Source organism: Sinocyclocheilus grahami, unplaced genomic scaffold (genome assembly GCF_001515645.1).
Source record: "Sinocyclocheilus grahami isolate Dianchi unplaced genomic scaffold, SAMN03320097.WGS_v1.1 scaffold1913.1, whole genome shotgun sequence".
Taxonomy (NCBI): domain Eukaryota; kingdom Metazoa; phylum Chordata; class Actinopteri; order Cypriniformes; family Cyprinidae; genus Sinocyclocheilus; species Sinocyclocheilus grahami.
The window spans coordinates 106,419-119,743 of record NW_015507092.1 but is presented as its reverse complement, the minus strand read 5'-3'; the positions used below and the strand labels follow the sequence as shown (position 1 = coordinate 119,743).

At 40.3% G+C, this 13,325-nt stretch overlaps 1 protein-coding gene across 2 annotated transcripts in view; it reads left to right on the top strand.

Moving 5' to 3' along the window:
• Positions 1–258: 258 nt before the first annotated feature.
• LOC107573297 (receptor activity-modifying protein 3-like) overlaps positions 259–13,325 on the top strand; it is a 13,265-nt gene continuing 198 nt past the window's right edge. Inside the window, exons 1-4 of one of the 2 annotated variants that reach the window (XM_016259731.1) lie at positions 259–532; positions 7,825–7,854; positions 9,005–9,164; positions 12,204–13,325. The exon at positions 12,204–13,325 is cut by the window's right edge and continues 198 nt beyond it. In XM_016259731.1, coding sequence (XP_016115217.1) covers positions 487–532; positions 7,825–7,854; positions 9,005–9,164; positions 12,204–12,459 — 492 coding nt within the window. In that variant the 5' untranslated portion in view covers positions 259–486 and the 3' untranslated portion in view covers positions 12,460–13,325. Of the gene's footprint in view, positions 533–7,821; positions 7,855–9,004; positions 9,165–12,203 lie in introns of both variants that reach the window. The other variant, XM_016259730.1, reaches the window with a different exon arrangement.

Genomic DNA, 13,325 nt, shown 5'->3' with positions numbered 1-13,325 from the left:
ATTCATACTTGAACTAATATTAATATTTTATTATAGTTTTTCAGATGTTTCAAACACCTTGACTTTATCTTTATCTTTCTCAGATGATTTTATTTACTGTGGTAAAAAATTATTAGATAATGTAGTAAATAATTCAGAGTAAATTGCTTCAGTGATGACGATTCGCTGTCTATTAAACTTATATCACGATAAGAGAGTATTCATGGTGATATTTCATCATTAAAATGTTTTTAATGAGAGAGAGAGAGAGAGAGAGCAGCACAGAGTCTCTGAGGTCCGCATCGCTCCTCTCGCGCTCCGCTGATGGACTCATGATGATGATGATGATGATGACGGTTCAGGCATGAAGAGGATGTTCAGCTGCTCCAGAATCAGTTCATCAGCCGCTGCTTCTGTCGGATGTACCGGATCGATGTGTTTGATTGGATATGAAGGATGAATGTGTTCAGAGATCTGAGCTGATTGAATCAAACTCGCTTCTTCATCATGGATCCGAATCTTCTCACTCTCTTCAAACTTTCTCTGATCCTCGGTGAGTGTATTTCATCTCTTTATGCCAGTTTAATATTTCAAACGCTTTTGTGTATTTGTTAGGAGTGTGAGGGGAAATAATTCAGCAGATTCAGCAGATTCACACACAGATCTGAATTAAGCTCGATCAGAATGTGAGACAGTGAGAATGTCCCGCAGTTCTTTCTGACCCTGATGTCCATTACTTAAAAAAAATACATTTTAACATTCAAAGTGTGTATTATTGTTGTTGTTGTTGTTATTATTATTATTATTATTATTATTATTATTAAGACCATATAAATACATAAATTAATCATAGCTGTACCTCTGGAACATTTACCTTTATGTTTTTATTGCAGTTGTCAGATGTGTGACTGAAATTAATAAATTATTGTTTTTAAAGTAAAAAGAAGCATGAAGATTTTCTTTGTGGTTTAATAATTTACACATAAAAGGGTTATAATGAGTTTTATCAATGAAACTGAAGCTCATGATTCGCTCTAGATAAGTGTTTCTCAAATCAGGGTTTGTTATAATCAATTAAATCATAAAAATGGCCAATAAATGCTTTCCAAATAAAATCAATCAAAATAAAACATCTGAAGTTAGCTGCATGTCATGTGAGCATCAGAGAATTGAAGCTCATGATTCATGTATGATCGTCAGCTCATGTATGTGAAGGACGTTGTTAACTGTGAAGTTAAAGTGGGATGGCACTGTGAACGTCTCCTGTGGAGCTCAAATACTCTCACATACTCTCAAATACTCTCATATACTATTGCATACTCTCAAATACTCTCACATACTCTCTAAAACTCTCACATACTCTCAAATACTCTCAAAAACTCTCACATACTCTCAAAAACTCTCACATACTCTCAAATACTCTCAAAAACTCTCACATACTCTCAAATACTCTCACATACTCTCAAATACTCTCACATACTCTCAAAAACTCTCACATACTCTTAAATATGCTCATATACTATCACATACTCTCAAATACTCTCATATGCTATCGCATACTCTCAAATACTCTCACATACGCTCTAAAACTCTCACATACTCTCAAATACTCTCACATACTCTCAAAAACTCTCACATACTCTTAAATATGCTCATATACTCTCACATACTCTCAAATACTCTCATATAATATCACATACTCTCACATACGTTCACATACTGTCACATTCGCACACATACTCTCAAGTACTCTCACATACGCTCACATACTCTCAAATACGCTCATATACGTTCACATACTCTCAAATACTCTCACATACTCTCACATACTCTCAAATACTCTCATATAATATCACACTCTCACATACTCTCACATACTCTCAAATACTCTCATATAATATCACACTCTCACATACTCTCACATACTCTCAAATACTCTCATATAATATCACACTCTCAAATACTCTCACATACTCTCACATACTGTCACATTCGCACACATACTCTCAAGTACTCTCACATACTGTCACATACTCTCAAATACTCTCACATATGCTCACATACTATTACATACTCTCACATACTCTCAAATACTCTTAAATATTCTCACATACTCTCAAATACTCTCAAATACTCTCAAATACTATCACATACTCTCACGTACTCTCAAGTACTCTCACATACTCTCACATACACTCACATACTATCACATACTCTTACATACTTTCACATACTCTCGCATACTCTCACATACGCTCACATACTGTCTCATATGCTCGCTGGAGAGCCAAAGCGTATCATTGACAAGGTTAAAGCTTTTACCCAGAGGCCCTCAGTGCTCAGACCTCCTGCTGTGATGCTGCTGCCGTTAATGAATCACACACACACACACACACACACACAGAAGAAATCCTGATGGGACACGCGACGATGATGATGATGATGATGATGAGAATGAAGAGCTCTGAGTGTGTGTGTGAGGAAAATAAAATAAATAATATAAAAAATATATAATAAAATCAAATCAATCAAAATAAAACACTAAAAAATATCAAGTATTTTATTAGTTTATGTGCTTGTCAATCAGAGAAACATGAACATTTAATAAATTACTGAAATATCATCTGAAAAGCTCACTAAGGGTTCAGGTAAATATTCGGCTGGTGAATGATTTGTCTGATCTGATTGTGTGTCTGATCTCGGTTCTCCATCTGATTCAGTATTTGTGGTGAGGTTCAGACGTCTCCATCTCAGTCGGGTGTATTGTGACACACGTGGAGTTGCGCTGATGGTTTAGCAAACACACGCGTGTGCTGCCAGCGTTGTGAAAGCAGTGGTGACCCGCAGGACTCCATCATACACTCAAACACACAGACTCAGAGTAATCCTGTGTTCATGGCTGTGATGTGGACATAATCAGTAATGCTTTCACAGCATGTAGTTTGAGTTTTAAACACTGTTTGTTGAAGACGTTATTTCACTTCTCTTTTCATCCATAGTGAATTATCACATTGATCTGAGCTGTGTGTGTCTGAGGTCATGAGCGCAGGTGCTGTCAGCCGTGAGAAGTGTCTATTCATGGACTGTGTTCGTCGCTGAAGGCCGGAGCGAGCGTCTCTGATAATGAGTGACAGCGGTGCTGGTGTGTTCGTGTGTTGATGAATCAGATGTGACTGACGAATCCTCCAGAGCTTCCGTGTGTCTGACGCCCCTCGTCACGTTATCACCACACCTACAAAGAACAGAAAAACTACAACCACAAATAAACTCGCATTGCTTAAATTAAAGTTGAACTAAATAAAACAGAATATAAATACAGATTTTATTTCAGCTATTTGCCAAAGCAATATTCCTCATTTTCATTTAGTTTGTCATGATGCACTAAAATAGAAAACTGAATTAAAAATGAATAAAAACACAACAAAATGACTAAAACTTTAACTAAAATTAAATAAAAATCAACACTAATTCTAAATATTAATAAAAACCATAGTAGTATACTAAAATATCATCTAGCCTTCAAATATTTTTCAATTAAGTAAACATTGCTTTAAAAGAGAAAAAATACTAATAAAATGAAGAGCAAAGAAACAAATGGCAGGTCTAATAGTTTGCATTTACACTCTGAGACTTTAAGCACAGATCTATTATGACATATCAGCTTTTTAGTTTCATCCATTTCTGTTTATCTGAATGTGAATCATCATATTTTCAGATTCAGTCCCACATTTAATTATAGTTAAATTATAGTCACTGACTAAACTTTGCAGTGTACCACATGCAGAATTATCTAACATCAATAATAACTAAATCTTGTGAAAATCAGCTGCCACACATTATAACAGATATAGACATTCATGCATGTGTCAGTATGACAAACGTCTTGCATACAGCAGTGCATAGAAACACTGATGTGGATTCAGAAGGCTGGTATGAACACAGCTCTGTGATGTCTGTATGGAGTCTCTCAGGCTCTTCTGCTGATTACACGGCTCTTCTCCTCCAGCAGAGCATCTCAAACCCTCGATTTCCTCGAGGACGTCCCGCTAATAGAGTGACATCAGACTCCTCGGGGAGCACAGCCAACATTGATTCTGATCAGATGTGATTGTCCACCTGAGGAGCAGATTGAACACGGAAATGAGAGCGATGTTTGGCTGATTTCAGCTGCGTTAAATGGAAGCGGTGATGAACTCGCTGAAGGATCTTCACAAATGTATTATCAGAAAGTCAGGAACATCGTAAAATAATACAATTTATCCATATTATACAGAAACCTCTTCTGCTCCTCTCATCGCATGTTTGCATTTGATTGAGTTTTCATCTTAAAGTTAGTAAGAGATGTGTTTGTTTAAATCAGATTCATTTTCATGCTATATAAATAATGAAAATCACTGGAAAATTCTAGTGTTGACTGGTATTTTAGGACTGATGTTTATTTAACCTCATCATCAGTCTGTAGTTAAACGTGTGCTGAGGTTGAATTAGTCTGGAATGATGATGGAGGAATCATCATTTATCCTTCCGTTCTGGGCTCCACTGTCTGTCTGTGTTATTTCCCATCATTCCCATGACCTGTTCATCTGAGCTTTGACCTTTTGACCCTGCTGTGTTTCACACTCTTCCACACGAGCGCCGATGTTCATCCTATTATTGTGTCTGAGAGATGATGACCAACACATGATGAAACGACTGAAGACGATCAACACTGAAACACATCAGTGTAGGATTTGCTTTCAGACAGTTTTCACTCAGAGACTGATAGTGCAGTTCACAAATAAATACAAAGACATGGCAAGTTTTGAAGTAGACAAACTTAAATAGTATTTTCTTATAAAATGTACTCCAATAATCTTTATTTACAACTTTGAAATGTATTTTTGTAGTATGTCTAATATAACTGTGGCCAGTTTAAACATTATACGTTCGTTTACTCCGATGTGAAAGCCAGTGCTGCTGTAGTTCACTGCACTAGTAATGGCCATCATGGGTTTGATTCACTCACTGAAGACACTCTGGATAAAAGCACCTGCTAAATGCACAGGCGTGTTTAATTAAGATCCAGCAGTGATTAACAGCAGCCTGCCGATGTTTGTGAACAAGCAGTGATTTGCGCTGACTGACATTCAGCACCGGCCCTTAAACACTAACCTGAAGTGACTGGAAGAAAATTGCGAAGGCAAATTGGACACAGTTCCATTAGGAAGCGCAGAAACACCTTTAATTTCAGATTTAATTGAGACTGTGATCCAGCAGCACTATCAGCCACGTGTGTCAGCACACACACACACACACTCACACACACATACACGCTCACACACACACACACACACACTCACACACACACACACACATACACGCTCACACACACACACTCACACACGCACACACACACACTAATGCTGTTTTTATCATAAAAGAATTACCCAGTTGAGCTTAATTGCTCTCGTTGTGTTTTTGCTCTGAGTGGACGGAGCTGTTGCTATGAGAACGCACATTATAACCTCGTCAGTTCATTCATTTTTTTATAAATATCAATATGGTACAAACAAACACAGAAGTGAACAGAGGAGCAGAGATATTAACGATTCCACAAACTCTTGAATATGAAGCTCGTTTGTGAAGAGCTCGTTTAGATGAAGCTGTTTTGATTACTGATGAAGGTCGATCATTTATTTCAGACAGCAGAGAAACTCAATTTCTTTTAAAAAGGCTCGAAACTGGCGGTGCTGTAAACTCCTCGACCTGATGTAATTGATACATTTCAGGACAACAGACATGACATGTTCATATTTCAAGCAGTTGCTGCACAGTGCCTGTTGGTGAATAATGCAGTGCAGAACAACTGCTGGATCTGCATTTTCCTCTTCTAACGTTCTTTGTACTAGTGCTACCAGTCCATTTTTTACCCCAGTCATAGACGGGGCACCATCAGTGGCAATGCCGACCAGCCTGTTCCACGGCAAACCAGCGCGCTCAATTGCGTCACACAGCTGCTGAAATATATCTTTGGCTGTGGTACGGCCGTGCATTAGACACAAACTCAGCAACTCTTCCGTCACTTCAAACTGGTCATTAATACCCCTGATGAAAATTGCTGTGTCTGTGCTTTCGTCAAGCGCCACAGAGTATGCAGTGAAAACTTTAGATTTGCTGCGTAACTGATCATAAATGTCACTCGATAACTCGCTGATCCACTCTGCCACTGTGTTTGCCGACAAAGAGCGATTGTTGAACAAGTTTTCCTTTTCTGGACAAAGAATATCAGCGACTTTCTGCATGCAATCCTTTATAAACTGCCCTTCTGTGAATGGCTTTCCCGTTTTAGCGATCAACTCCCTTGTAAACTTCCCTCACCATGTAAATGGCCCGCGGGCCGCCAGCTTGAGACCCCTGGTGTAAACCAATAGGAAATTGTATGTGCAATTCAAATACATAAATGTTAAATTTAGTGCATATGTGTGTTTTGTTGTGTATCATCAGGCTTTCACATGAGCTTGAATCTTTCTCTTGTTCCGAGATCCGAGTGTGTGTGGCGTTTGACATTTACAGTGCCATTCACATCTTTTACTAGAGTACAGTGTGTCTCGTCTCTGAATGAATCACCTGCTCATGTAGGTTGAGCATTTTAGTGTCTGGACCGTTTAACTCAAGCCTGATCCCAGAATGCCCTGCTCCGAGCGTCTCCGTGATGATGGACAGCTTCTCCAGGGAAACTCAGCAGCTTCCAGAAGCCTTTGAGCATTATCACGGTGCTCACGTCTGTGTCCGCATGCAGGAAACCGCTAAATTTAGCACAATAACAGTCAAGTGTTTTCAAGGCCTGAACTGGTGACACATTCAGACACGTGAGGCTCGTTCATCGGATGTCTGAACATTAGAGCCGTGCACTATAGTACAAGAAACGACATGATGTTTGAACTGAACACAAGTGCAAATGTGATAATCATGCACACGTCATACTGACTTTCAATGTGCAGTTGAAGTCACTGGATCTGTTGCCTGTTTTATGGCTTTATTATCAAATATAAATGCAAGATTGTCTTTCGTGTGTGGAAGTTCTCAGAGATGAAGCGCCGTTGTGATGTTGTTGAGTCAGGACTCTACTGGAGACTGTATTAATGTCTCTGAACACAGTTTGAGTTGATGTGCACTCGCATGCGCGTCCCGCCGTCTGTCTGCTGTGCTTAATATTCATGCATCTCCTCAGGGACGGACTGACAGCCCTGCTGAACACCAGATTCATTCACATGCTGCTGCAGGCTGCTTTAGATGCTGGAATAACACTGACACACTCTTCACCAGAACAAAAGTGCTGCTCAACTCGCATGAGGATTCTGGTGAAGTTGGTTACCAAACAAGTCTCGCTGGTTGATCTAGCTGTAATTTGGATTAAAGCATCTAATTGGTGGCTGACTAAATACTTTTTTTCCCCACTGTATAAATGTACTTGGGTTTAAAAGTCAAATCGCCTTTATTTCTAGAGTTCTTTATTCAATACAGATTGTTTCAAAGCATCACCACAAAAATAAACAGGAAAATAACAGTGTTAATGCTGCAAAATTATGAAACTAATTCAGTTTGATCTATAAGCAGCTCTACAGAAGACAATTGTGGAGTTCAGTGTTGATTTGATTCAGTCCAATAACTATGAAACGAGTTCAGTTGAAATGTGGTTCATAATATTGTTTTTCTTGCAGGTTTATTTCATATATTTTATGTATAAACAGGGATTTTTCTTTGTGACAGTCTTCATTAAACTAAAGAGAAATGATTGTACAGAATCTCAGATATGAATCCAGTTATATCTGGTTCCTAATCATGAAACTGTTTTTGTTTTAGCAGTGAACACGCTGATGACGAGAGGTTTATCAGGTGAGTGTCTCTCATGTCTCTGTCATGTCTCAGTTGTGTCAAGTCACCTTTATTTATATAGCGCTTTTAACAGTACAGATTGTGTCAAAGCAACTGTACAGCATTAATTAGGAAAATATTGTGTCAATAATGCAGAAGGACAATAGTAAACACTCATTTTTCAGTTAAAGACAGTTCATCATTGAATTTGGTGATGTCATCATCCAGCTCAGCTCAGTTTAAACAGTATCTGTGCAATCAAGTCCACGATATCGCTGGATATTAAGCGTTCCCAACTAAGCAAGCCAGAGGAACCTAAACTCCATCGGGGACAGAATGGAGAAAAAACCTCGGGAGAAACCAGGCTCAGTCAGGGGGCCAGTTCTCCTCTGGCCAGATGAAACCAGCAGTTCAGTTCCAGGCTGCAGCAAAGTCAGATTGTGCAGAGGACTCGTCTGGTGCCTGTGGTCTTGTCCCGGTGGTCGTCTGAGACAAGGCCTTCACAGGGGATCTGTATCTGGGGCTCATCTAGTGGTCCTGGTCTCCGCTGTTTTTGAAGAGATGGGTCTTTAATCTAGATTTAATCTGACAGAGTGTATCTGCCTCCTGAACAATGTTAGGTAGATTATTCCAGAGTTTGGGAGCTAAATAGGAAAAGGATCTGCTGCCCGCAGTTGATTTTGATATTCTAGGTATTATCAAATGGGTGAAGGACTATAATGCGATAAGAGCTCGCTCAAATACTGAGGTGCTAAACCATTCAGGGCTTTATAAGTAATAAGCAAGATTTTAAAATCTATAGGATGTATAATAGGGAGCCAGTGCAGTGTTGACAGAACCGGGCTAATATGCTCATACTTCCTGGTTCTAGTAAGAACTCTAGCTGCTGCATTTTGGACCAGCTGGGGTTTGTTTATTAAGCGTGCAGAACAACAACCCAATAAAGCATTACAATAATCTAACTTTGAGGTCATGAACGCATGAATTAGCATTTCTGCATTTGACAATGAGAGCATAGGTCGTAATGAGAGCATAGGTCATAAGTCATGTCTCAATCATGTCTCAGTTGTATTTCAATCATGTCTTAGTTGTCTCAGTCATGTCTCAGTCATATTTCAATCATGTCTCAGTCGTGTCTCTCAGCATGTGGACTGACGCTCTGTCTCTTCAGACGCAGACGGCGTTGATCTGTTGTTCACCCAGCGGCCGTGGCTCTTGCAGTGCAATCAGACGCTCCTGCTGCTGGAGATGGAGAGATGTGGAGAACAATTCAGCATCGACATGAATCATGTTCATCCTGACGACAGATGCAACCTCACGCACTTCATCAGGTGAATCACCATCCTCATCATCATCACAGTCAACTCACAGAAACTCAGTCAACACCACTTTACTTTCCAATACAAATACAAAAGTCAATCATCTCAGCGAGTCCAGCTTAATTAAACCTCAACGAGTCTTTGTGTGTGTGTGTGTGTGTGTGTGTCATTTTCAATTCATGTCAAGTCACATTTATTTCTACAGCACTTTATACAATCCAGATTGATTCAAACCAGCTTCACAGTAATAAACAGGAAAATAATGTTAATGTTCATCAGTTCATCAAATCCAATTTCAGCTGTAAAAAAGCTCTACAGAAGACAATTGTGTCATTATCCAGATCAGTTCAGTTCAACATTTCTGATTGAAGTAATTGAGTGTAATGAGATGCTTCCCGTCACAGCACTTTTATAAGGCTGATCAATGTATCTGGATCATCATCCACTCAAATATGATGAATGATGCAACACTGGAGAGCGTTACACGCTGAAACACGCTGCGCTCTTCTGTATTTATTCTGCTGTAGTAGGAATGAGTTATTTATATATATATTTGTGCTGTGAGGACTCGGACGGGTAACTAGTTTAGTAGTTAAAGCGGTTCTCACAGACTCAATGATCTGCTGCGTGTGTTTGTAAACTCTCCGCTGTGATTGATGAATCTGCGAACCGCAGATGTTTGCTCTTGAAGACGTTCCAGGAACTCGCAGTTCATTCTGACATGATCTTGAGCTCCTTCCAGAGACTCGAGGAGCGTTTGACACTCGTCAGCCGGTCAGGAGATGCTGACCTGCGTCACCCTTCATAAACCAGAAGCACAAACACGTCCTCAACACTGTTTACATGTTTATCTGGAACAGAAGCCAGCATTCACTCTAGAGATGACAGTGACCCTTCACATGTCCAGATCAGCTCATGTCTTCAGCTATGAAGAAAACTGACAGCATTTATTCAAAATATGGCGAAACCAGTGTGTTTTCATGCACTGCTCAGTTTTTGCTTCCATATCATGTCTCTTCTTTCAGACTAGTGGAAAGAAAACGTCCAAAACACACTGACTATTAAGTGTTAATTTTATTGCACTTCATCTGTTTGCGTCTGTAGATTTCAATCTCAATCCATATCTTTAAAGAGTTTTTTCTCTAACATACACCAAACTTTTATTCCTCTCTACTGTATATTCTGAAGGTTTGTTCATATTTCACTCACACTGATTTATACAACATTTTACATGGTGAAAATGTGTTTGTTTTCTGTCTGTTTACAGTATTTTATGGTTTATGGAGTGATGAAAAAAGAAATCCAAAATCCCCTCTGGAAAAACTTTGAACTCTAATATGTCAACATAATCAAACAATAATTATGAACATGACTTTATCCGATGTTCAGATATACAGTATGTTCTGGAAATGTATGCAAATTAGTACATATTTCATTAGAGAATGCCTCATTTGCATATTTAAACATAACATTTCAGAAAATGTGTAATACAAAAAATGTTTGAAATATATAATAATCAGAAATGAGGGTTTGAGCTGGTGAACATCAGTGACCCACGACTCACTCCCACAGCATTAGGTTCACCGCTGGACGCTTTCTTAAGACGGACGATTAGACAGGTCACAACATGAACCCAATTACTGAGATCCTGAGCGGGACTGTTTTCCCAGACCTCTGGAGGAAAGAGCCTGCAGGCATCAGCAGGGACCAATCACGGCTCACACTCATTTGCATATTAATCACAGGAAACCTTCATGAACCTCTTTAACTTCATTTATTCAGGTCCAGCGTTTCTCTGGAGATTCACCTGCTCAAACGCGTCTGGTCTGGTGGAGGTTTTTCTCCATGATAACATCAGCAGATGGAACAGCAGCTGTGTTTTACTGAAGATGGTTGCTGATGTCAGATAGCGAGCGGTTCGGTCACTGATGAGCACTTTACTAAAAGCTGATAAGATCACATGACTAACAGAGATTCAGCGACGGCGGCGCTAATGGACTCTGAACACACCGACGGCACATGAGTGGTGCTGATCGTCTCACACACACACGCACACACAGACACACACAGACACACACACACACACACACACTCACACACACACACACACACACACACTCTCACACACACACACACACACTCACACACACACACACACACAGACTCTGGACATAATGGTTTTTCTACTGTACAAACTGTATTTTCTATCCCCTTACCCTGAACCTCCCCCTCACACAAAACTACAGGCATTCTTAGATTCTCAAAACATTTGTTTCCTCATGGGCACCAAAACAAATGTCCCCACAAGGACAAAATGTACTGGAATTACTATCCTTTTGGTCCCTTTAACGTAAGGAATACCGGGACCCCGACACACTCACTCACTCACTTGTATTTTAAACCAAAATCAGAATAAATTAATTTTCATAAAGAAAACAAAGCCTGTTTGTAAGACCATCAAGGTGTTTTATAGTCATATCAAACTCATATATACTGTAATTGTTTACATGCAAACATTTTTTATTACACGTTTTCTGAAATGTTATGTTTAAATATGCAAATTAGGCATTATCTAATTAAATATGCACTCATTTGCATGAATTTACTGAACATAAATCTAAACATTGGATAAAGTCAGGTTCATAATTCCTGCTAGATTTTCTGGTCATTATTAGAGTTCAAGGTTTCTCAGAAGGGATTCACTCCATAAATCAGAAAATACTGCATCTTCAGGATCCTCAGAATCCGGCTTCATGTCCGTCAAGCAGTATTAATGTCTTGTGTCTTGGACATCGATCAGGAGTATTGAGGACGAGTATTGTGTTGTGTACTATGATGTAAACTCTGTTCATCTGCGTCTCAGTGAAGATGAAGAGGAAGGAGCGTTATTAGCACTATAAAGCTCTGCGCTCATGTCACGGGACAGGTTCATTTGAAAAGACTCATTAAATGCTGAATATGAGCCGTTCCTGAAGGAAACGACTGATCCGCTGATTGCCTGAATTTCTCCATGAGATGAATAATAACGTGAGTTTCTGCTTGTCTCCTCAGAGAGTATCACGTCTTCTCCTTCTGCACGGAGATGAACGCAGAGCGCATCGGCTGCTTCTGGCCGAACCCAGCGGTGGAGCGCTTCATCATCAGCATCCACAAGCACTTCTTCTCCAACTGCAGCCTGGAGCACGTGGTGTTCGTCGACCCGCCGGACGTCACGCTCACCCTCCTCATCCTCGTGCCCGTCTTCCTCACGCTGGCCATGGTGGTGCTGGTGGTGTGGTGCAGCAAGCGGAGCGACATCCTCGCCTAGCCTGCGCTGGACCTTCACGATGCTGATGGACCTTGAAGAGAAGAACCGGTCAGACGTGATCTGACTGAAGAGGAGCTCATGCTGTTCTCCTTCAGAAGCTGGAGGCTTTATTCCTCGTCTCGCTGCGATCACTGATGCTGAATTAATTCAGTGTTAATAGAGAGCGTGAGTGAAGATCTGTCAGGATCTCTGGACGGACCAAATGAATCATGTACTGTACAGCTATTATTTAATGTTTTAATTAAATAACGTAGATTTAGAGCATTTGTCAAGCTCACACTGCCGTGTTTGTGGTTTTTGTTGGGTCTCTCATCACTCAGTTTGACCGTTCGTTATCATCTCGACATAATCGCTGGTTCATTTATCAGCCAGTGATTTCAGCTTTGGCTTGCAGGAGAATCCTGCACCTGTTATTGAGAAGATGAAGACGTTCTGGGAAACAAAAAGGATTGGTTCAGACTAAAGCGGGACGTGTACGAATGAGAATCTGGTGAGAACGGCCCTCCACGCAGCCAGCGAGGCTGGTTTTAGGATGACGGTATTATTTATATGAGAAGGAAAGCCGTGCATTGTGTGTGGCTTAGAGATACAAACAAAAGACAATAGTTGCTCTCAAGCGTCTGGCCTCGTGTTCTGCAGAAGAGCCGTGCAGAGCCAGAGCCGCTCGCGCCGCAGGAAGGATATAAAAGACTTTCCCAGCGCAGCCGATGAATGAGAGGAAATGGGCTGGTTATGATTTTCACCAAAAGAGCTACAGGAACCGCTGCCGTGTTCCCAAAATGTGTTCTGATGGAGGCGTCAGACGTTTAAGAACCAAACGCAGAGATGATGATCGTCTGTGTGCGTCGTCTCGTCAGTCTGCAGTA